This window comes from Rhamphochromis sp. 'chilingali', assembly GCF_963969265.1.
Source record: "Rhamphochromis sp. 'chilingali' genome assembly, chromosome: 3".
NCBI classification, from domain to species: Eukaryota; Metazoa; Chordata; class Actinopteri; order Cichliformes; family Cichlidae; genus Rhamphochromis; species Rhamphochromis sp. 'chilingali'.
The window spans coordinates 6,505,342-6,531,156 of record NC_137931.1 but is presented as its reverse complement, the minus strand read 5'-3'; the positions used below and the strand labels follow the sequence as shown (position 1 = coordinate 6,531,156).

General features: G+C 42.0%; 1 protein-coding gene across 2 annotated transcripts in view; it reads right to left on the bottom strand.

Annotated features, from left to right (window-relative positions):
- The window catches only part of LOC308393994 (uncharacterized protein), a 110,596-nt gene that overhangs the window by 48,618 nt on the left and 36,163 nt on the right, over positions 1 to 25,815 (bottom strand). Inside the window, exon 1 of one of the 2 annotated variants that reach the window (XM_080878075.1) lies at positions 16,268 to 16,905. The exons of the other annotated variant lie outside the window; for it this stretch is intronic. Within the exon in view, the coding sequence (XP_080734201.1) occupies positions 16,268 to 16,623 (356 nt within the window). The 5' untranslated portion in view covers positions 16,624 to 16,905. Of the gene's footprint in view, positions 1 to 16,267; positions 16,906 to 25,815 lie in introns of those variants that run through there. 2 annotated transcript variants of the gene reach the window in all.

Sequence of the window (25,815 nt, the reverse complement as noted above, 5' to 3'; positions counted from 1 at the left end):
TGGCAAACTAAGTGCAAAGCAGTGTTTGTGCTTTTAGTTTTGCAAACTCAGTGAATGGTTTTGCTATAAGTACTAATAGTTTTAGAAATTGTACTATAAGAATCCCAGTTAGGGTTTAAGCATTCAGAAAAAACTGTAATAACTGTGCGGTTCTGGGTTATTGATCTTGGCTGATCTTTTCTCTGACAGATCTTGGCTGTTGAAGTTGTTTTTTTTTCATAATAACATAAGAAATCCACAACACCAGAGCTAAAAATTCTTACTAAAAATCGTGAACCCGTTTTTCAGCAGGTCTCACATTCTGCCATTTATTTCTCACAATGTGCCTGAGAAATTTTGGAAATACAACCCGCCAGAATCAATGAAAAGCAGTCTTTTGAACAACTGGTTTTAAGTTGTTTATAGACTAACAAACACGTGACTTACACAGGTGGCATGTGGACAAAAAAACCTATTGTCCTGAAAAATATCCAAATTGAAACTGTTTCACAATTTGTCCCCCGTGTCCATTCCACATTTCCTAACAAAAGGCGAGAGGCCTCCCTTTGCGGAGCACACTTCAAAAATTACATGGCCAAATAAAAACATGTTTTTTTAAATATAAAACTGGCTCTCAGGCATTAAGAATATCACTGACATATTGGAGCAGATTATAAAAAACAACAGCTTTTGAGTTTTTTTTTTAACCTTTCTGAATGTAGCTTGATGTAGTGGGACCATTAATCTGCGTGGGTGTGTTTGATCGGTCTTTTTTTTTTTTTTTAATATGTATTTTTAGCTCACCTACAGACTACCTGAGGAAACCAAACAACAAAAAGCAGCCACAATCCTCAAATGCAGCGCTTCAACACACGCATCCATCACTGTCCATCTAAACTTTCTTTTCTTTCTCTCATTTTAAAGTGATGGCTTTAAAATCCCATTCTTGCTGTCCATCATGTGACGTGCTCTCTTCATGAGCTTTCCATCACTAATTGAAGGATCATTTTAGCCACAGGATATGGCTGAAGACACTAATCAAGACCTTGTTAAAGGTCGTTAAGGGACAATTGCCCATAATTCCTCTAATCCACTGGATATTTAATTAAACACCTATTAGAGACCAACAACTCTACAGCTGGCATGTTCAAACCAGACAGCCAATTCTAGATTGGCTCTGCTGTGCCATTAATTAGTATTTGAAGTAATTTTCAATTATAAATCTGTCTGAATTATGAATCCTGCTGGGTCTCAGGCCAGGAGGACACTTCTTTCAGTTCCAAGGTTTGATCAGCAAAATCACAGTGGAGCTTTCAAGCAGGGCTACTTTTGATGTTGTGCATCACCTACCCACTGTGATCAAAGTTCAAACTATTTTAAAGTTTAAACTAGTTCCCTTCGATGGTCCCGCTGCCTCAGTCCCTGCTCGACATCTCAGATGATTGATGAGTCCTACTTTTCTGCAGCTTTACTCTGAGACTGACCTTCATAGGTTTGAGTTAACTGTCTCAACAGTTGCTCTGTGGACTATCATAAAATCTGGCACAGATATTAACATAACCCCATCTTTAATAATTGCTTTACTATTTCTTAACATGTTAAACTAAAGTTAGAATGGGAAACATCACACACGATGCATTCCTTTTGACAGGAAGAAACCTCAGGCAGAACCAGGGTCAGGGTGGAGCAGCCATCAGCCACAACCAATGAGGGGTCAGGGGAGGGAGACAGGACACCGGATATGATCTTATGACTTTCTCTAGTGAATCTAATCATTTTGTGAGCTACACAAAATTAAGCCAGTCCTTAAACAGCTGTGTAACCCTGCACAATATATTTAATCAGGGTCGTATGCATATGATTGTGTTTCTTGAATTTATTTATCTTTTGTCTGGAGGGGAAGTACACAGTAAGGCCTCAGCAAGCTGGTGAACCTAAATGGGAACCATTATGTTCATTTCTAGCTCCTAATTTCTATCCTTGGAATCATGCTAAGCTAGCTTTCTACACAGCAAATTCAAAAGTGTTAAATGTTTTGGTGTTAGTAGTCTTCTTGCAAAAGTAGTTAAATTTACTCTAAGTAGAGTCACATTCTTTTAATGTAACTCTGAGGTGTAAAATGATAGTAGTTAAAATCGAGTGTTAAAAATGAGTGTTTCTGTGTCAAATCTGGAGGTGTTACAATGGAAACATTAACTCTTGACCTCTTAACTCTGAACTCCTACAGGGGCTATGACACCAATAGAGTAAATTCACAGACTCCGCCCCCAGCACCATAGGCTCCAATTGAAGCTGAAGTGAAGCCGTTTCAGAACATTTTGCTCTACATATTTGAGTTGTTTGCCATGCTTGGTAAGTCATTTTTTCAAAGATTGTTTCAATTATTATTATGAGCTTTTACTTCTGTGGCTCTTTGGAGTTGAGACAAAGCTGTGTGAAAGGCATTAGCCATGTTGCTCGCTGATAGCATAATATTCTGTTTTAGCTAGCTGAAAGGTATTGTTTGCGGGCAAATACCACAGCCTTGACAAAAAGCTTGCATGTGAATTTTCAGTCAAATTTTTGGTCAAATACACCTAAAACAATGTCTAGAATGTGAAATGTTGGTGTAATGGTGCTACTTGAAGCCTGAAAATGATCTCCCATAAAAAAACGAGCAAACAGCAGTAGCTGACGTCCTGACTGGGTTCTACGTTAGCATTTAGATCCCTCCAGAGTTTTGTGCACACGGTTTAGGTAAAAATGAAAAAGGTTGAGGTTTTACATTTAGTTCAGTATTACCTGTTGCCTGTGTCCTTGTCTTTTGGGAAAATACTTTACACAAGTAATGGCTCAAAAAGGATTCCTTTTTTTTTTTTTTTACTGTGCTGCAATTGATTACTGGATTATTTGTGCCATTAATTAGTGTCAACTAATTTTTATTCAATCTCCACACAGGATATGCTTGTGAAGATGGAATATGGGGGAGAGCAGAAGTGCGTTGAAGTTCCACAAAGTGATGAATGAAGGACATGCATATTGTATTGAAGAAATAAGTGATGAGAATGCTGTTATTTGCATTTACCAGCTCACCTATGTCAGACCTTTTGATAAACAAAATTCTAATGAAAGTGAGAATATGTACACTGTTACATCTTTCAGCAAATGTTTTGAAATTGTGGTGCACAGTTCAGAATAAATGTTTTTCAAAAACCATTGCGTCTTTTTAGTAAATGTTTATTTCCAAAAGAAATTTCTAGAAGTTCAGAACTAAAATACTCTTTGAGAGTTAATATATAAACTCTTAACACCTAGTTAGCATTAGTAAGTGTTAAATTATCAACTCCAGACAGATTTGGTGTTTAACACTAAATCAGAGTTAACTTACCAACTCTCCAAAAGGAGTTAAATTAACACTCTCTGGTGTGGACCCATATAGACACTTTAATAGTGTTGAAATCAAATCTGACAGTGTTAATTTGGACATGCTGGATTTGCAGTGTATGATTCAGTTTCATCTCATGCACCATCTGCCTGTTTTAGTGTAGCCAGACAGCCAACTTTCTTCTGATAGGCTTCCCCTCATAAACAAAAGGTTTGAATAGCAGATTGGTGGGGCTTTTGTGTATGCTTCCCTATATCAGGGATACCTGCACTTACTGACATCATAAAGTCTTAAGTCTGTGCTTTTGACAGACAGACTTTTTGTACATCTTTAGTTGGGTGTTTTTTTTTAAGGCTCCATGAAAACGTAGTTAATGTGAGCATATATCTTGCATAAATCAGTATTTAGTGTAACACAGCACTGCAAGCTGAAAATACTTTGCACGTGTGTTCTTGATGATCTTGACGGTCTAATCTTCTGGGGTCGGTCACCTCAAGTTAGACAAAGCGCTTAGATATAGACAAAAGTGCTTGTATGAATGTGAGTGAATGAGGCTTGAAGTTAAAAAAAAGAGTCCACAGTTATACTAGAAAAGTGCCATACATGCACCAGACCACCCAATCCTACTGAGGGTCATATTACATATGGGATTTAATAATCACATCGGGCCTTCATAGGCTGCATTCAACCTCTGCTTTTTAAGTGTGACTAATGAAATGTGATGACATAGAGATAAAAATCTAACAGTGATGCACTGGATGTATTTTCAGTATGCCTCCTGGCCGAGAACCAGAGGATATCAGTACACCTGGGTCAGCGGCTGAAAGGAGGAGCAGTAAACAATGAGCAAACAACAGCAGGGAGAGACCGAGACAGGCAAACAAGTCGTTTGAGTGTGCTACTAATGTGTCCCTGCAGCAGGTGGGAAATCTATTATTGCCGTTTTCGAGACGCCTCTCAGCACAAACAATTAGAGGCTGAGGGGAGAAGATGAAGAAAAAAAAAGAGCGGGAGTGAGTGAGGGGAAGATGGGGATGGATAAAGAGAGGCTACAGAATCAATTAGTCTTGTTAGCTTGTTAGGAGTAAGTTCATTTCTCGCTCTCTCTCTCTCTCTCACACACACACACACACACACACACACACACACACACACACACACACACACACACACACACACACACACACACACACACCTGCCCTCAGCTGTAGTCTTCCCATGCAGAGCGGGCCACCCGCAGACCATACGCCATCACAAAAGAGCGAAGTGGCATGGAGGTTTGCCCCCCCTTCACCCACCCCTCCATTCTCTTTACTCCATCTACCTCTCTCGCCCACTCGCTCACTCTCGCTCTGGCTGCTTCTTGAAAGTATGGGCTTTATCAGCCCCCCTGTAGAGATCATTCATCCACATAGTAACACACACACACACAGAGAGACACACAGACACACACTAGGGGCTTCTAATTAGTGCTCAGACCGCCTGCCCAATTATTACCAGCCGTGCTCTAATTAGGACTTATTTAAAGTGTGCGTCAATTAGTCTTTAACATCATTGTGTGCTTGAGGGAGCTGGACCGGTTAACACTTCCTGAACCAGAGGCAGAGCAGAGAGGCTCAGACGCATCAACAGTTGGGGTCTGGCTTCATTTAACACAATAAACTTGATTTAACTACACGACAAACTCAGACAACACACTCACACCTTGTTGACATTGATATATGTCCTTATTTGATAGAACACCTCCCCACTAACTCAGTTTATTAGCTTTTTTAGAAAACTTAGCGGAGTCACATTATCTTCAAAGTTAAGTTTGTCTCAGCTGCGTTAAACTTCATTTTTTAATTTTTTCCTCTCATCACTTGTCATCCATGTTGGTTTAAAGGCATGGTGAAGCAGGCTCACCTCACAGTCTGCTATAGTAGCTGTCCTGGAGCTTTTGATCATGCCCCATTACGTAGAACAGGGACTTTAAAACGGTGAGACTCGCCTCCACAGAGAGGCGGGGAGAGATGGTTAATGTGGAGACGCAGGGGGTTGAACACGAGGGGTGGAGAAACGATATTCCTCAGAATTACGAGTGTGACTTGGGCTTTGTGAACGAGCGCATTACTGCTGATTCATCTTTGTGAATACACGAGCAACACGCTGCTTAGAAAAATAAAATGTTTCTATTAGTGTAAATCCTTCAGTCAGCAAATAGGGGTGTGTGAAAAACCTAGATGTTATTGGGGTTAATTCAGGGCTGGGACAGAGACAGCTTGCATCACACACACAGGGGGGTGACTGCAGTTAATTCGAAGGCTGAGTAAAAATGTGTTTCCATTATACTCAAATGTAAAAATGGGAAATGGGAAAGAAACACCATTAACATTTACAATAATTGTGTAGATGCAAAGTCAGATGTACAATGGTTCACATAATATGCCAACATAACACTGTGTCAGATGGGTTTGATCACTACACAAAAATGTAAAACTTGGCACAAAAGTGACCCCCCCTCCCCCCCAACAGCTTTACTGGGTCATTGTAATACCCTGTTTGTATAGTAACAGAACAGTAACAGAAGCAGAACTTCAATTCATTCCAGAAGACAATGAAGCCTTTCAAGGCTCCTTCGCATTGTATATGTATGCACAGAAGGCCCAAGGCAGGAAAAACACTCGCCTTTTTCCATTGGGAGAAACATAACTGTGAATATACTGTACAGATGAGGAAAACCCCCTCGACCCTTCACCCTAGTGGCAGAAAAATTGGCAAAAAAGGATGAGAAGAACAGTAAGAAAAACCCAAACAAATAAAACACTTTGCATCATATACCTCATTAAAGGCAATGAAGTATAAAACGTTTCTGATTTCAGAAGCAATATGGTGAGTGTTTATAAAGTGTATATAAAAGATGGATGTAGCGTTCAAGTCTGAAAAGTGAAGCCGAAATGAAAGTGGCTTAAACCTGGATTCTTTCTAATGCCCCGCCGGAGGGGTTGGCTGGTGGTGAGCACAAAACCCATATGATTAAAAAACAATCAGATTGTATAGAACCTCACGTTCCCAATAACCTTACGGTCGCATTGACTAGCTACTAGTATTTTTCATTGCAACATCCTTTTCTTTTAGCTGCTCCCTTTAGGGGTCATCACAGCGGATCATCTTCTGTATCTCCACTCTATTTCTAGCATCCTCTTCAGACTTGTCCTCCTTCGCTACATAACAAATATTTGTTCTTTTTCTCCTGCCTGGCAGCTCCATCTGCAACATCTTTTGTCTAGTATATCCACTATCCCTCCTCTGCACATGTCCCTAACAAGCCATCTCAGCCTCTCTTGCCTCTCTGACTCAGTCTCCAAACTGCTCAACCTGAGCTGTCCCTGTGATCATGAAACCCTTCTCGTTCACTCTTCTTCATCTCCCCTGACATTCATCTCCACCCTGCCTGCACTCTTTTCTTCACCTTTAACTACAACTTTCTTTGCTTCTTTCTTGCAAGTTGAAGATAAAGCCACATTTGATTTAGGGCGGGCTACCTTGTGATTGGCAAGTCACTAATGAGCAGAGTGGAGTGTCCAGATGACTGGATGACATCGCAGAGGCTGTATATAAAGTCAGCGTGCCCCTGATGGGGCACATGAAGGGGACACTTGAACGCCAGTGATCTTTTCTCAGCCCTAACTTGAGGTGACCGACCCCATCGCTGCATTAAAATAGGCCTGATTCAGTAGTGAGGACAAAAATTACTTGATGGGCTCAAACACCGATGAAATCACTGTTGATGAACATGGTCCATACAAAAGAAAGAAAAGAGATAAAGGATCCTGAAATGTCATTGCTCCATCTACTTCCAGAATATCCAGAGTTTAACCCACTGGGACAAAAGCAGTATAGCAACACATTTGGCTAGAACTGTCAGTTACATATTCCAGAACTTAATTTATGTAAATCTGCTCCCTGCATTGTTCAGAGGAATCAGAAGCCAAATATTGCTTTGGATGTCACCAGCTGTCACAAACTCACCAGGGAGAAGACTACTAGTCTGTGATTGAGACTGCTGTTGTTCTACCGGTACGACTGATAAAACAGATTCAAAAATTACACCAACGGCTAGGCTAAGGTTGCTATAATCCATGACATGTAGGGTCGTAGGAAGTGCATCAGATAGTTGCAAACTCTTTTCCCTCCTGCTTCCCTCCCTCCCTCTCTCCCTCCTCAGAGCGGTAATCTGTCTGTCAGTGTGTTGCCAGTGGTTCTCTGTGGGCGGCTGTCTGTTTGAGGCTGTTTTAATTAATTTTCAATCAGAGCAAAGTAAATTCATTAAGCACTCACAGCTCTGTTTGAAGACACACAAACATGCGCACATACGCACACATTTCACAAGCATGTCCTGCTCGCAGAAGTGAGCATTAACATGAACCTATGAATGTGATATGCACTAATCATACTGTCTTTTTTTTTTTATGTGTGTACGCTGTCAAATAGCTACACGGCAATTAGAGTGAAGATTATTTGAGTTTAACAGGATGAATAAAAAAGACAAACAGCAATAAAACAATATCACGTCCGACAGGACAAACACAGCTCTAAAACGCGACTGCACTGACATTACACTGAACACAAGCTAAAAGAAAATAATATTTTGATATAGAAATTCAATATTATATCAAAGCACTTACACTGCAGGTGGAAAGAAAGGAAATAAATATATTTGAAATGTTATTATGTAAATGATGACATGACCATTCTGGTTGTTATATTCTATTCACGGCAAGCTCCACACAGCAGTTGTTATACCCAAACAGTCTGCAATATTACCTCATCTAACAATGAGCCTCAGTGTTGTGTGGTATGCAGAATTTGGATGGACAAAGTGTGTTTGTACCAAAGAATCAAAAATTGGTATAAATTGGTCCAATGTATTGCCCTCGAGTTCATCAGTTAAAACTATTTATTTGTTTTGAAAATGCTGTATTTCATACATATGTCAGATTTTTACATTCTTAGAGATTTATCTAGAAGGTCCAAACAAAATGAAGAAAATAACCACAGAGTACCATTCATCTTTGAGTAAATAACTTATTATGTTAAAAAAACTCTATAAAACTCACTATATAAACTATTAATTGAATGAATTTGCAGAAAATGTACCATATTGTTGTTTTATTTTATTATATTAAATAATTATTTTATATAATGAGAAAAAAGGTAAGTAGTTAAGAAACTGCTGATCTACGAGTTTCCCGCACAACCATCATTAGGGTTTACAAAGAATGGCCGTTCTTGAGGTCAGAGGAGAATGGTCAAACTGCTTTGAGCTGATAGGAAGACAAGAATAACTCAATAAACACCATATGAAGAAGAGCACGTGACATCGGACCTTAAAGTAGATGTGCTACAGCAGCAGAAGACCACAATGGGTGTGACTCCTATCAGCTAAGAACAGGAAACTAAGGCTACAAGGACCTGGTAGAAACTGGTTGGACAATGGAAGACTGGAGAAACGTTTCCTGGTCTGATGAGTCTTGATTTCTGCAGTTTTCTGAGATTTGGTAGGGTCAGAATATGAAGCAGACAACATGAACGCAACTGCCTTACACTACTTCCTCAATAGTGTTTTTGAGAAGTTTCTACTATTTCTCTGATTGGTGTGTTTAATTTTTCACCCTGATGACGATGCTCTGTAACTGGTCATAAACAGTTAGTACAATGTTTGTGTAAATCTCCTTGAATTGAAGCTGAAGATCTGCACTGTGTTTCATTTCATATCAGCTGCGGTGGTGTGCAGAGGCAAATTTACCCAAACTCTGTCATCATCCTATTACTTTTGGATCCAGATGCTAATCTGTACATCTTTAGTATTCTAACATCACGATTCCCCAGATTACTCAACCTAACATGCTTCATTCATTTTTCATATTTTATCATGTAAAGATTGAGAACAAACCTTTAATGGAGCCATTAACACAGTAGACATGAAATGAAACTCAAGATTTCCCATTATTTTACAGTGTACAAATCATCCAGTGTAAAACTGTTGGCGCAAACAAAAAGGCTTAATTACATCATCTAGCATATAACAGATCCAGTAAGAGGGCCACATTTACATTCCAGAACTTCAGAACAGCTCGAACTAAACTTCCAGCGCTTGATGGAGATAAATGTGGAGACATGAAGGAATGTGCACAGGCAGACGGATGCAGAGTGTAGGTGGAAGGAGGCTGACGAAGGCTCGTTTGGTTTAAAAGGAGGATTTATCAGGCCTAATCTCTCAGCAAACCAAGCAGATCAATCTCCTCTTAACACATAGATACACACACTGGTGTGTATATTTAGCTCAGTAGTGCTCTCTCACTCTCGCTCGCTCTCTTTCTCTCCCCTTAACTGGGTTCTTGCTGGTAAAAGTGGCAGAGAGACAGAAAGAGAGAGAGAGAGGAAAAATGTTGTTGACCAAAAATGAGGAAGAAAGAACGACAGAGAGAGAAAGATAAAGAATGGTTTTGGAGAGAGAAAGAGAGCAAGAGAGGGAGAGACTTCTTAGAGGGCTAAAAGGATTAGCCCTCTCGTTTCTCCTGGATCACAATGTTTCCTGGGATATGTTTGATCAGCAGTTGTGTGTGTGTGTGTGAGGGAGAGAGAGAGAGAGAGAGAGATGTTTGCTCCGATATCAGCGCTGCCTCATCCTGATCCCATTACACGGCAATAAACAACAGCTACCAACATGCGGATTACCGAGTGTGAGAGAGCATGTGGAGATGTGTGCGCAACACTTCTGGTTTTTGGCTGGACTCTTTTTTTTCTTCTTTTTTCAAAAATAATAATCCTTAGAGAACGACGGTCTGTGTGTGTCTCTCACAACCTATGCTTTGAGTAAATATTTGTGTCAGGGCCAGCATAAAATCATAAACTGAACCGTAAATCTGTGTTTGTATTTGCTTCTTGAAACGTATTCAGCAAATTTGAGAAGTCATTTTCCCCCTCATTAGGCTCTTGATCGGCATCTGTGGCTGTGGGTACGTTTAGATGCAGAATTCAAACTAAAGCAAAAAGGTGCACCACTCCTTTCGCTAGATTTATAAAGCCATGTGTGTGCACAGTTCACCATAATAAATCTCAAACATCATGAAGCATACCTTCAGCTCTGTGTCATGTGAAAATCTTGTGTTGCATTGTCTACGTCCTGTAAAAGAAGCATGTTTGCACGTTATCTTAAATATGCACAGCAAATATTCTCCAAGACTCATTTTAATGTTTCAAACTAGACCCCAAAGCACAGAGAGGATGTCAGATCATCACCTGTCACAAAACCGAAGAGGAAGAATGAAAAAAAGCATGACGCTGGTGGAAACAAGATGCAATCTTATCTAGATTTACGTCAAAACATCCGCCCCGGCCTCCTCTTCAATAAGGCCGAACATCACGGTGCTACCTCGGCCTTTGCTTCAGTGTGACAACAGTCACTCTTTAAAGTCATGGTGCTACAAATGGGATGTTTTAAGCACTTGAAAAAAAACCCAAAAACCAAACAAATGATTGGGCTTTGGAGTATGGGTGGAAACAATAAGCTCTTCCAACATGATGACATTTGATTGTCAAGTAATACCTGGATGACTCATCATCCTGTGATCCGTTTTTGAGAATCTTGACTTTCTGCTGCTGTCCTTTGTGCACATTTGCGCTAAATGACAAACATAATCCAAACAAAAGCACGAAAGCCACTTAGCAGAAGGGACGTGAAACTGTAGGATCAGGCTGAATATTGAATTTACAGCAAAATCTTTGTTCTTTCACGTGTGTTAACCATTGTATAAAAAAAGAGAGATTAACAATTATTGCTGATGTTAAACAGTGGAACCAGTTTTCAGCTCACACTCTGATTTAAAGAAATAATAATAGAAAAAAAGGTGAAAGCATGATATTACATGTTTAAAGATAAAGCCAATCGAGCACTGTTTTAAACCAATTTGTTTAATAGCTTTATAAACTTCATTAAAAAAAGGGGGGGGAAAGTCCTTAAACCAACCCATTTATCCTCACGCTCCCTTCTTTTGCTCTTTTATTTCTATTCCTCCAAACTATCCCTCCTTCTCTCCCTCCCCCTCCATCCACCCCTATCCCTCCCATCACCTTTCTTTCTTACAGAAAATCTAAAAGGCTGACATGCAAATGGGGCTTATTAAATCCTATTAGGCCGTCTGTCACAAGCCAGCAGCGAGAGGGAGAGAGAGTGAAAGGGGGAGGGAGGGATAGAGAGAAGGAGCGAGAGACATTGCAATTAGAGGACGGGAGAAAGAGCGCTAAAAATTGTGTGTGAGTGCGTGTGTGTGTGTGTGTGTGTGTGTGTGTGGGGGGGGGGGTGTTGGGGGTAAGAAAGTGAAGAAAGGATGGTTTTTACAAGTAGCTACAAGCTGTTTCCCTTCAGATATTTACTGTACATATAGATACATATATCTGAATACAGGCGAGTAAGATTTTTAGGATCATAGTTGCTCAACGTTTTTCATTTTTTGTGTGTCATTCCTCCTGAAAGCCTGTTTCCTGCCATGCAATCTATGACTTATATAATTCAAAGACATGTTTACTCCAAAATGATATCATAACTAATGATGCTATATACAAGCCCGTAGCTCAAACAGACCTATTCAAAACATAAATAAAATTAAACGTGATCTAAAATAGGCAGCTTTTCCCGTTTGAATGTGTCTCAGTTATTGTGCACATTCACACAGCTCTCAGTGGTAAAACGGAGAGGAGCAGGTACTGTTCATCCTTTGTGTCTGTATCACTGGAATCACTTTTGAAAAAAAGAACTCAAACCTTTTTCGTTTAAATCAAGCCTCTCAGCTCCCGTTTTACACATGAAAGCAGTTCTCCCGAAACGGAGACTTGCTTTCTTACTTCTAGACACGAAGGTGACAATAACAAAAACACACTTTTCTGCAGCAAGATAATTTTTCTAAATTAACACAATGTAACTGAGTATAAAATGTAGAAAGAGGAAAACGTAAAAAAAAGGAAGGACTATTTTTCATAGTTTTTCATATTTTTTAGGGGGGATATGCAGATGTGTATATATCAGCCATTCTGACAAAATAATGAGGTTTACAAAATAAGAAAAGCACTAATATGTTTTAATAGTATAGAGATGTGTCTTCCTGATACTTGAGAGGACATAGTGCTGCGCAATGCTGCAATTTTTGGTATCAATCCTGCAACAAGTAAATACAGGGCCATTTCTGTCAATACAAATAACATTACCAATACTTTAAACTTATAAACCCAACTTTCCAAAATAATTAGCTAACACAACAAAACACACCTATCATTTTTTTTGAGACCTGGAATGTAATTGTGCCAGTCTCTAAAGCACTTTGGATCAGTGTCTGTTTAAATGCGCTACAAGAAAGGCGACAGTCAACACAAGAAGTTTCAGACATTTTTTGTAGTTCAGCATCGACCCATTGTTATCAATACTGTCAATATTTGGATCAATCCGCTCACCTCTAGTAGAGTTATGCTTTCAGCTAGTGTGTTTGCTGCTGTGTGTTTGTTTGAATGACAGCGACTTTGGTTAAAATCATTTTTTTTTATAATTTCCTTTGGAAAACTGAGATGTGCAACTTTCTAAATAATTCATTTGAGCTTCAAGTTAAAACCTTCAAAATTAATTTGAGATTCACTACAAGGAATGCAATGTGGCTTCACCATATAGACATAATATGCCATCTATTAAATTAATGCTGGCTCAGTATGCATGTTATTGATTGCACAATGTGAAATAAGTTTCAACAGTCAGCTACAGTAATGTATTTTCAAAGTATAATGAGACGTGAGTGGAAGCCAATGGCTGCCCAGAAGAGGAGCGTCTAAGTAAGATTCAGGCATGGCAGACTTTTACCTATGAGATCCCGTTTTTGGGTCACTAGGACCCCTGCTGTAAAACTGCTCATAAAATCTTAACCTTATGATTCAAAGTCAAGTTGTTTGTACACTCATTCTGCAGCAAAGTGCTGTCTCAATTTGAGTCAGCTTTTAAAATGTTTTCAGACACACGGTAGTGTCTCAGTAGTTCTTTGGATATGGTTCAATAGTCCAAAAACTACCTCCTACTGTTCCTCTTTTTCCTAATCATTTTTCCTTGTGGAAGATGTTCTGAAGTCAAGGAGGGTGTAAAAGAGAATTTCTAAAGAGTTGGGAAAAGAAGATCTGTGGTGTCCAACTGCACTAATACTAAACTTCTTGATGTTCCTAACGCTGTTTCATGAAGGTCATAGAAACTAAAACATTTGAAAAGAGAAAAAAAGATGACTTCATTACAAAGATTGGAACAAAAAAACAATTAAAGAATAAAATGAAATAAGTCGATTTTCTCTAAACTTGATTTAGAGAGCTTGTATGAGTTGACATTCGTGAACTGCAACACTTTCTTACAACAGTGTAAAGTAAACAGTTTAGCTTTGGCTTTACCAGCCCGTTGCTGAAAATTCAAAACATATCAGCAGGTTATCTAAATGGAAAACACACTTAGGACCGTTTTCAAGATCTGTACCACTTTGCCACCTCTGATCATTTTCATGAATAGTTGAGTGCCGTGTTATTTGGTTTTATATGTGGGAATTATCTCCTTTCCTTTCATACAGGTTGCTTCAGTGCATCCTGCTTCTGGGTCACTTCACTCAGTTAGCAAAACAGACTATTCAGTCGAACCTTCTGCCTTGGTAGTTTACCTTTCCTTAAACCCCTGCATATGTTTTAACCTTGTCTTGAACAGTCTGCTGGACTAGTGATATTATAACAAGCAGCAATCAGCTTAAGGATCTCTCACAATCCACACTTCAAGAGCAACTCTTACTTACATTGTAGTGTACGAGTTTAAGACGCAGATTGTCTTGACAGCGAAAATTTTTTGTCCAGTTTTCTGAGATCAATTAGACATCTACACAAATCACCAAACGAAAAGAAGGGTGATCAAGAAAATGAGATGTAAAAAGACAAAACCCTTTGATGCAGCAGTCCCCAACCCCCGGGTATCGTTTGGTACCGGGCCGCGATGAGGCTCAGGTGTGAAATGTATGGTTTTCAGGGTTTTTATCGGTTTTTAGCATTAATTTGTTATCATTTTTAGCGTTAACTTGGTTTTCCTGGGTCTTTTCCCATGTGTTGTGAATAAATCTTCTTTTTTTTCAGTACCGGTACTAGTTTTATTTTGTTGTATTTATCCGCAACACCTTAAAGGCCGGTCCGTGAAAATATTGTCGGGCATAAACCGGTCCGTGTCGCAAAAAGTTTGGGGACCGCTGCTTTAATGTATTTAACAGCTATAAATATGTTTGGTGCCAAGACCATCATAAACACAGCATAATGTGATGACCTTGAATTAGAAACTACTACTTTTGAATCTGTATACTTCTACTCCTAGATCAAATATGTGTCAGATATAAGGCCTGGGGGCCAAAATAGGGACTACAATCTGGCCAAAATGTGATTTTATTTATTTATTTATTTAGCTTTTAAGCTTTTGTTCATCATGACAACCTCCCCCATCACCAGTAGATGAACATTAAAATGAAAGAAAGTTCCAGTCTTTTCTTTACAATCTAGAAATCTCAGATTTTTACAGTGGACCCACAGTAAGAACACAATGTTCTGTCAATTAACAAAACCTCTGTTTTATAATTACAGGACATTTTGGGCAACAAACAAGCAAAACTTTTCCTGTAATTTTACACATTTATTTGTTACAGTTTAAGTCCAAAGAGTCGTGCTGATGGATGTCTTACATTTAATACAGCAGCATTTCTTTATCATGTCTAAAAAAGATAAGACCTACTGTTGAAATTGCATTTCTTTCACTTATCTTAAGATATCTCAGGAATGAAATGTGTAGTTAGACTTCTATACATTGACAGAAAAGGGGAGTTTGTCTGGTCTGGCTCGTATATGGCCCACAATGCAAAATTATTTTAACATCCCTGTCCTAGATGAACAGGGTGTCCAGATTTATAACAACTTTTACCTATTAGTTCAGCAGATAGGGTTAGTCTTTGATAAGGTCAGATTCTCAGCCCAAATCATTGTGTTATTCTTAGCTTAAACTACTCAATCCAACACCAGAAAGAAAATGTATTTCTCATAAGTCCTCACTGTGTGCTCTACATTTCTTTAAAAATTGGTTTATGTGGTATATTCATCTTTGAGGTACAGTAGCTATGATGATGATACATGAGTTATTATAACAATGACCAGGTCGAATTTTCACTTAGGATCATTGATAAAATTGTTTTCTTGTGATTGGGAATCTTGTTTATTAAAACAGCAGAATTCAACCTAAATGTCATGGTCCTGGGCCATGTGGGCCCAGTATTCTTAGTTCTTTGTATTTTTGTATTTCGTTCCTTATTTTAGGCCACGTTTTCTGAGTTGCCCTCTTGTGTTGTTCCCTTAGTGTTTTCCATTCGTGGCTTTTGCCCCCTGTGTGCCCCTCTGTGTATCTGTGAGCCCTCGTCTCTCCTTATGTTTTATTCCATGTTTCCCCAGCCCACTATGCCCGTGCTCTCTCTCTCTCCTCCTGTTTGCACCTCTGTGTACTTCCTGTTTTACTTTGACAGTCTCCCGTCAGTGTTGTTTACTCCTGCCATGTCTTGTTATGTTTATCTGTGTCAGCTGTGTTCCCATGTGTGGCCACTTCCCCTGATCATCCCTCTTGTGTATTTAGTCTCTGTGTTTCATGTAGTCTGTGTCGCGTCGTCTGTGTTATCTCCCCTACCCCTTGTCATAGTTCCCCAGCCTCAACTAGTCCTAGTTTGTACCTTGTTTAGCCATAGTTTTCCCAGTCTATGTTCAGGTTTTCCCTCAGTTCCTTTGCTGCCTTGTTCCTTATGTTTTCGGCCCTAAATAAAGGCTCGCCTTCTGTTAAGTCCGGTTTTGTGTCCTCACCTCTGTTTGCTCTTGGGTCCTCCACTCACTCCACACGGTCTGCCCCGGCGGTCCGTGACAGTACGACGCGACCAGTATGGACCCAGCGACACAGAGAAGGGAGGTCGTTCAGACAGTGGAAGCGCTATGCTGTCAGTGGATGCAGCGTTCCGGGGAGGAGGATACGGAGGAGTTGCTTCACCCATTGCGGGTGAGCGTAACCGTGTTCCCCTGGCTGTGGGAGGCGCTACCCCCCCTGATTTCTGATTACCTCCGCACCATCCTCCAACCCCGTCCTCAGGAGCAGGCGCCCAGCGCACGGGCCGCGTCACCACCGTTCCGCTGTCACGCAACTTCCCCATCACCGCCTCCACCATCTTGCGGCTCCGGGGTGATTAAAGTTGGCTCACTGAGACTCGGACGCAACCTGGGGTCGCTACCATCCATTCCTTCGTACACGAGCCGCTCACCCTCGCCGTTTCGTTCGGACTTCGCTTCTCCAGCCTCCTTTCTGGCACGGATGTGGTCGGAGGATGAGGAGCCAGCCGTCACAGCTATCAATGTTGTGTCAACAGCCGCTGCTAGGAGGAAGCGGCGCCTTCGTCGCCGCCGCACGTCAGCGCAGCCAGAGTCCGGGGTGTCGTCAGAGCAGTCGCCTGGGCCGGAACCGCTGGCCGAAGCCGAGTCCGTGTCAGCAGTGATTTTCGGCTCTGAGGAGATGTCCCCACAAATCACTGCCCGGGACATCGCTGAACGGGAGCAGGTGGTTCTCGCGGAGCTGGAGGAGAAGCTCCGGTGGAAGCCGTGGCTGACCCCCGACTGTGAGCAAGTCTTTCGGGGAACGCGCCTCGCTCTTGGGGGCCCGCGGAGCTGCCAGGGCCTGCCCCGTTTCACTTCCCCTGCAACCGGAGCTTCCGTCACCGCGTCGCCTTCAGGGAAGAGGCGACGGCGACGTCACCGTGGCGCCGCGCGGCAGCTGGCGGTTGGGGAGGGTCTCGTTTCATCTCGTGCCCCTTCCGAAATGGAGGTGAGTGACTGTGCTTTTGCTCCACGTGTCTTTTCCATGGGCGAGATCATGCCCACTGCTGAACTGCTGCCTTGCGGGCTCAGCCATAAGAGAGGCGATCGTATCAAAGAGCCAGAGTCCGTGCAAATATCTGTTTTACCGGCCAAGACTAAAGAGACTGTAAATGGACCAGCTGATAGTAATACTACGAGCAGCAAGACTGAAATTGAACAGCTAGAGAGGCCCCCCAAGGGTTGTAGAGTGTCTCAACATGAATGTTTAGCGTTTCCATGTGTGACCTGTGTTAACCACCACTCAATCACTGATGATGAGTCTGGGGGCATTCTTGTTGCTGGAAATGTGAGCAAAACTGAGCATGACCCATTAAGTGGGGTTTCCAGGAATTGTGATGTAGAAGCTCTTCATGTGGCCGTACAAGCGCCAACAGAAACCCTGCCAGTGTCATGTAGCGAGGATGGCAGGGCTGTGTCTACCTGTTCTGAGGGAGCAGATAAGGAAATTCGATACCATGTTAATGATTTAGAGAAACCAGAGACTGTTTCCTGTGTGGCTTATATAACTGAGCCTTTTGACTCCCAGTTGAATGCGTCTGAGAATTGTGACCATGAACCCACTCTAGTTGGTGAGGACGCCACTGTGAATTCTAGGCATGGGAACTTAGACCCAGAAATTGACCCTCCTCCATTCCGTGAGGGCAGGGCACCTGTTTCCACCTCTGCCAGGAGTAATTCAGTCCAGGACCTGAGACCAGGTGGCGAACTGATAAACAGTGAGTACATGGGCACGTTAGCCAAGAAGGTGTATTGTGTGTCAGAACATGCTCGGCCTGAGACAGTCATGACTCATGCTAGAGGGTCTATGGATAACCTGGACTGTGTTCTGGATGCTGTGAGAGATAAGGAAACTGTGTTTAGCTCCACAGCGAGGGCAGCCAAGGGCAGCAGAAGCCACGTTAATGGCTTAAAAGGACAAAGTTCTGTTTCAGGTGTTGCTCCCTCAGCCACGCCCCATGAAGCTAATGATCCCAAGGCTGAGTTTGAAGTGCAGTCTACTTTGGTTTTCTGTGACATGACGAATAACATTGTATGTGTTACTGATCGTGACACTGGAAACGTACCCCTAGGCAATATTTCCGCTGGCAGCCATGTGGAGGTCGTCCATGTGACCAAGTTTTCTCACATTAAACCTGAGACAATGAACTCTGAGTTTAAAGATTCTAAGACTGTTGACTCAGGAGACATTGTGTTCTCAGAGTCTAACGCCGGTACTGTGAACATTAAAAGCGTTCACTTTCTTGACCCCTGTTTGAAGATTGCAGGTGCTAAGGACAGTTCTTCACCTGCCCTCTCAGAGCGTGGAGTTATGTCCCAGCGGTCTGTTTCGCCACAGGCTTCAGCCCAGCTAGCAGCGCAGCTCCCTGCCCAGTTCGCAGCCCGACCTGCATCTGCTGCTGGATGCCCGGGTGTGCCCGGTGGGCCCGAGGAGCCCGTTCGCCTCCTGTCTCCGCTGGAGGATCCGAGGGGCCCGTTCAGCCTCATGCCTCGTCGGCTGTACAGGCTGCTTCTCAGCCTGCTAAGGATGGCGTGAGCTTTCTCTCCGCCTCAGACTGCCTTCTGCTTCAGCCGTCTCTTCCAGCTGGAGGGCCCGAGGAGCCCGTTCAGCCTCCTGTCTCCGCTGGAGGGTCCGAGGGGCCCGTTCAGCCTCATGCCACGTCTGCTGTACAGGTTGCTTCTCGGCCTGCTAGGAATGGCGTGAGCTTTCTCTCCGCCTCAGACTGCCTTCTGCTTCAGCCGTCTCTTCCTGCTGGAGGGCCCGAGGAGCACGTCCAGCCTCATGCCTCGTCAGCTGGAGGGCCCGAGTCGCCCATCCAGCCACCTTCGGCTTCTGCATCTGCTTCGTCTGTTGCGGCCCCGGCCTGTGCTTCGTCTGTTGCGGCCCCGGCCTGTGCTTCGTCTGCTGCGGCCCCGGCCTGTGCTTCGTCTGCTGCGGCCCCGGCCTGTGCTTCGTCTGGTCCCGCCACGATTGGTCCTGTGCCCACCGGGCCTCGGCCAGTATGCCTGACACTGGAGAGCCGCCATTGCCTTCCGCACGGCCGGCCTCCGGACCAGCTCTGTCACCTGTGCCACCCGCCTGGTCGGCCCCCCGACCGTGTGACCCGTGAACTCTTGTGCCTGTGGGCTCTGGGTCGGCCCCCTGAACTTTCTTCGGACTATGGTCATGTGCTCCTGTGTTTTCTGTTTGTTTTTGTTTCCCGTTCTGGTCCCTCCATCCTGGTCCCCCGCCTCCCGCCCTGGGTGGGATGTTTTCTGTTTTTGTTTTGTTTCTCGGGTTTGGGCTGTCGGGAGCCAGCCCTTTAGGGGGGGGTGATGTCATGGTCCTGGGCCATGTGGGCCCAGTATTCTTAGTTCTTTGTATTTTTGTATTTCGTTCCTTATTTTAGGCCACGTTTTCTGAGTTGCCCTCTTGTGTTGTTCCCTTAGTGTTTTCCATTCGTGGCTTTTGCCCCCTGTGTGCCCCTCTGTGTATCTGTGAGCCCTCGTCTCTCCTTATGTTTTATTCCATGTTTCCCCAGCCCACTATGCCCGTGCTCTCTCTCTCTCCTCCTGTTTGTACCTCTGTGTACTTCCTGTTTTACTTTGACAGTCTCCCGTCAGTGTTGTTTACTCCTGCCATGTCTTGTTATGTTTATCTGTGTCAGCTGTGTTCCCATGTGTGGCCACTTCCCCTGATCATCCCTCTTGTGTATTTAGTCTCTGTGTTTCATGTAGTCTGTGTCGCGTCGTCTGTGTTATCTCCCCTACCCCTTGTCATAGTTCCCCAGCCTCAACTAGTCCTAGTTTGTACCTTGTTTAGCCATAGTTTTCCCAGTCTATGTTCAGGTTTTCCCTCAGTTCCTTTGCTGCCTTGTTCCTTATGTTTTCGGCCCTAAATAAAGGCTCGCCTTCTGTTAAGTCCGGTTTTGTGTCCTCACCTCTGTTTGCTCTTGGGTCCTCCACTCACTCCACACGGTCTGCCCCGGCGGTCCGTGACACTAAAAGGTTAAAGTGCATCATACAAAAAGTGTACTTTAACTCAGCTGTCTATTCTCAGTGCTTGACATTTCGATCCATTCTCCCCCCACATTGCTACTTTTCATGAACATCCTCCAACTTTCTTCTTAATCACGGCCCTCATTGTGTTTGTCTCTGCTCTGTTGGTGCCCATTTCATGTACGTGAGCAAAACACTTCATGTAATTTGCTGCGGGCAACATATTACAGGTTATTACTGTTCCCTTCCTCTCATCCCTCACTTCTCTCCTCCTCTCCTTTGCTGTGTCTTTGATTTTCTTTTTCAATGATGAAACAGAGGAAGAGGCTGCCTTTCTCCTGCCTGTCAATTATCCCTCGTCCGTTTCTCCGTCCAGCTTAATTGGCGTTTGGGAGACGCTAGCGTTGTCCCAGCGGGCTCAGCCAGGACAATGGAGGCCCATATAGCTGACCGGCCCTCGGCTCAGCCCAAATTGAATTGGAAATCTTCCATCTTCTCTTTAGCATAACAAAGAGGGTGCAGGGTTTTTAGACAAAGGGCCCGTTTTAATGGAGAAAATCAATCTCTAGGAGGAAGCAGCGGCATTGTCTCCCATCAGCTGTACAGGTGTGTCTCGCTCACAGCGGCCTTAATCAGAGGTGGCAGGGGAGAGATCTGGAAGCTACATCTCTGTCACTGCGTGGAAGACTGGCAGTCAGAGGCAAGGAGAGGAGGGAGGGAGGAAGAACAACATGTGTCTAAATAAAAAATAAAAATCATATGGTGGTGGCACACAGCAAAAGTTAAAGGCTCATCCTATAGAGGGCGAATTTTAAAAAAGAGAGAAATTTTGGGTTTAGATTGTGTGTTTTCAGATGACCAATCAAAAAGATTAGGAAAAAACACGTTTTAAAACGCACACAATTTCAAACCATCCCTGTGTAACAATTCATTGCATGAAAGTAATATTTTGGATTGCTTCAATAAATGTCACATGAAGCTTCCAAGGGGCTCAAGTGGTTGGCACTGATAGTTTCTGATATAGGTTTAGATACTGTGTGATACTGAACCATTGATTAGAAAAAAGAGACTTTTTTTTTTTTTTTTTTTTTAGTGAAGTCACTTTAGCAGAAATCATCCACCAAGGTAAAACACTGGTATTACACATGCCTACAAGGGTCGCACTGAATCTGTCCCATGACACCACACCACTGTCAGAGAATTTAACCTTGACCCTTACTACACTTTCATACTAAACAGAATGAGTCAGTTTATTAGGGATCGACAGATCAATCCAAATATCGATAGTTTCAATAACAACTATGGTATTGGATCGATACTAGCAGAGTGATTTAGTGTGGTTCCCCAGCTGCACCAAGGCCGATCAGCAAGCACTCCAGCGGGTGGTGAAAGAAGCTGGCAGAATTATTGGAACAAGTCTGCCAGAGATCAGTAATATCTTCCCCACTCGCTGTCTGAGGAGGGTGCACAGTATCCTGCGGGACCAACATCACCCTGCGCGCCACCTTTTCCATCTGCTGCCCTCAGGGAGAAGATACAGGTCTATACAGGCCAGAACATCCAGACTGGCCAACAGCCTGTATCCACAGGCTGTGAGGCTCCTGAACTCTCTGCCCCCCTCTCACGGACAATAACCATATCCAACTTCTTAATAGCAATGAACTGGTCTGCATTGGTGCATCATATCTTTATTCTCTTCCCCCTCCTGCCCCCCCCCTTTCTTAAATAGATAACTATCATATCTGATATCATATCTCACAGTACAATAATATTGAATGGGTTGCATTGTTGTATTTTGTCATGTTTCTCAGGTCTTTGTCTGAATTTCTATGAACATTATTGCTAAGGATTGTCTTATTGCATTGGAGTCACACTGGGTTAAATATGTACACTTGGGTTTTAAGGGGTATTTATTATTTTCTTCTTTTTTTTGGGTTGTATGGAAGCCCCAAACGCAATTTCATTGTTCTTGACAATGACAATAAATAAATAAATACTAAATACTAAATCATTAAAATGTGTTCAGATTTTTCAGATTGATGATGATTCATCTCATGGCACACTGCTGTCCCCTACATAAGCTGCTTTTATAAGTTAAAAGTATTGGCGTCGTACTTTAGCCCCCAAACACTTATTTGTTTTGTTAAATGACATCAGTCTTTGAAACATCTGAGACTTATCTTGGTACTTTCATTAGAAAGCATGCTGTCTATATCTACTACATCACTGCAGCCATCAGCCGTGTGATGTCACGAGCACTGCAGTTTGTATGAAAGAGGATTAGGGCCACTGGGGGGAAAAAAGTGGGTACATATTTTTATCAGGATTCTCACACCGTGTCTGAGTGCTGCATTAACAGATCTTTGGTTCATTTTTAGCAGTAGCCACTGGTGTTAGTGGTTCCATCTTTGGAGAATTTTTGGGTGCTAGCTTTTTTGACACCTGCACTTTTTTAAATTGTTTTTGGTGAAAGTGTGTGTAGAGAGAGAGAGAGAGAGAAAAAAGCATATCAGTCAGTGTTAAAACAGTGAAGATGACACTTAAAAACTCTTAGCTTGATTAAACGCGAAGGACTTATTATAGAGATTACACTTGGCCTGTTCTCGAACAGCTTGAGGTTTGCGTTTGACTTGGTCCTAAATCCTTTGGTCGTGTTATTCCTGCACACTAATAATTAGCAGAGGTGGGACCAAGTCATTGTTTTGCAAGTCTCAAGTAAGTCTCAAGTCTTTATCCTCAAGTCTCAAGTCAAGTCTCAAGTAATGTCAGGCAAGTCAGAGTCGAGTCTCAAGTCACTGGTGTAAAAGTCCGAGTCAAGTCACAAGTCTGAAACTTTGAATTTCAAGTCCTTTCGAGTCTTTAAAAAAAAAAACGAAAAAAATAATGTTGCAGTTATATGCTAAATGTAAATATTAGACCATGTAATTTTTAAATCTGTGTTTTTCTCAACACATGACAAAATAGTGAACTTAGAAAATATACACAAATTGTGAAATTGCACCTCTTTAAAATGCAGCTCAATTAAACCTAGCTCCAAGAATAGTTTTCACAGTTCACAGTTCTGAGATAAGCTGCATGTTATTCTTGGATGCGGTTGTAGGACCGGCTTTAAAATCGCATGACAAAAATATCATACACATTAAAAAAAACTGTATCACCAACGTAGCCTGGACAACATTTGCTAGTTAGATGAAGTCAGCTATCTCATCGTAGCATATTTATATGCATATTTATAATCATACGGTTCTTGGAGTGAGTGCACACACTCATGAAGTTTAGTAACTTCAGGTCACTGCAACAAGCCCAGGTACAGTTTACTGACGGATGGGTACAGGACCTTGAAATGCACCGTGTAGAACGAAAGACCATCGTACGTATCATAAGTTTACCAGTCTCACAAATCGTCGTCATAAATATACATTCCTTAACCGTTTATTAATATAACCTTTGAGCTCAACGGTAATTAATTAGTAGTGGAAATAATTTCTGGTACCCATCACAGAAATGTAGCAGTGACAATAATATATGCTGTAATTGTACTGGACAATTAGTGATACAAAAAACCTGTTTTATCCTGTGAATAAAAGTATATGTTTTTGTCAATGTACCATAATAACAGAGGCGAAACGCAATATTGTGTCAGGACAATTCACTATTTATGCACAATAAACAAAGGAGCATAGCGCGACAATTTCTGTTCAGCGCCAGACTTGCTTGTAACCTATATCACCAATTATGTTATGAAAATGACGTATTAACTACTAAAAAACACTGACCTTCGTGTAAATGCTTGGAGCAGACTAACCTGTGAGCTGGAGTGTTCTGGGACGTTATATTTGGTCTTTGAATGGCTGCAATCCAGTCGCCTCTTTGTTACTTCGGAAACATGGCTGAACAATTTCTCTTCAACGACGTAATCCGATAACAACTGATCTCTTTACCCGTCGGCTTCCAGTGGCTGTCATGCGACCGGCTATTGCAGTTAATAATACAACAGCTTCTTGACATTTTTGTGTTTCTTTTTATCGCTGTATAACTGATTTTAATTGAAAGCCTGCGTGCGCTAGTACCGCTTGCCACGAGTTCCCAGAATCCTTTGCGGTTCTACCCGTGAATGACGTCACATTTTCAATCTCTATATAATATGCATGTTAAATTTTATATTTGGGGTAAAATATCAAGTCTTTTCAAGTAAACCGGTTCAAGTCCAATTCAAGTCCCAAGTCATTGGTGTAAAAGTCCAAGTCAAGTCACAAGTCTTAGAACATTTTTTCAAGTCAAGTCTAAAGTCATAAAATTAATGACTCGAGTCTGACTCGAGTCCAAGTCATGTGACTCGAGTCCACACCTCTGATAATTAGTTCTAACCACATGCGCTCTGAAAATCTTGCTCATTTATGTTATGCTTGCTTTAGCAGTATTTTAAGGCTCCATGAAACCTGGATGAATCTTAATGCAACATTCAAAGAGGTAGAGTCTATTCAAAAGCGGTTTATAAAAATCCACAGAGCTCAGCTGCTGGCCCGTCTTCTCTCAAAGGAGCCAAAATGGAAGATTTGGAGCCTCGTGGTTTTAGTGGCTGAGATTGTTGTCTCACTACAATGTTGAGAAGATATAAGTGAGAGCGGTGGACTGCCTCGAGCGGGTAGGATGCCGTGACAGATTACTTTCTTCCCTGCTGCGTTTGTCTTTCACATTGTCTTTCTTTGCACAGACCACAATAGAACTCGAGAAGGAGTCAGTCATTAGACAGTAGAGCGATCTGAAGGTTAGTTTAACCAGAAACACCCATTCCCCATTGGTGTATATGGTTTTCTTGGTGAATTAATTCATTTTGAAAATCTAAATCCGTAATTCACAACATGAACATCTTCACAAGTCTGATTATTGTCATCCAAAGGTGTCATATTCAAAAATATTCAATTTACTGCAAAAATCACATTTCACTAACTTGAATTATTAGCCATCATTCAGAGAAAAAGAAGTTTTTCCTGCTCTTATGGGTCAATACTAGACATCAGATATGATGGATTGCCTGTACATAAGGTGCTGGAGCTCGTTACATGACTATAATATATGTATCAAACATTAGGCTGCCCTCTTAAAAAGCTTCAGAGGTAAAAAGTCTGTGCCTGACGACTCGGCAGCAGCTACACAATGTTCACAACTCACACACATCGCACAGATTTGCATTACATTATTCAGTAATAGCAGACCTTCTGGATATTCGTGTTTTATACAGTAATACTCATGACTCATGCACTGATTGATTACTTAAACAGTATTACAGTGACACATTCACGCGCCCCATTTAAATACGTTAGGCAGCAACATCAAATTTAAGATTTAAGCGTCTGATTCTGTGAGACCAAACTGAGGCCTGTATGAAAGTTTTTTTGTTTTTGTTTTTTTTTATGTGTTGGCTTAGACAATGAAGTCATGCCTTTTGCGTTAAAGTGCAATATGAAATGAATGACTTCATTGTTTGACTTTTTTTCCCCTGAATAATCTGC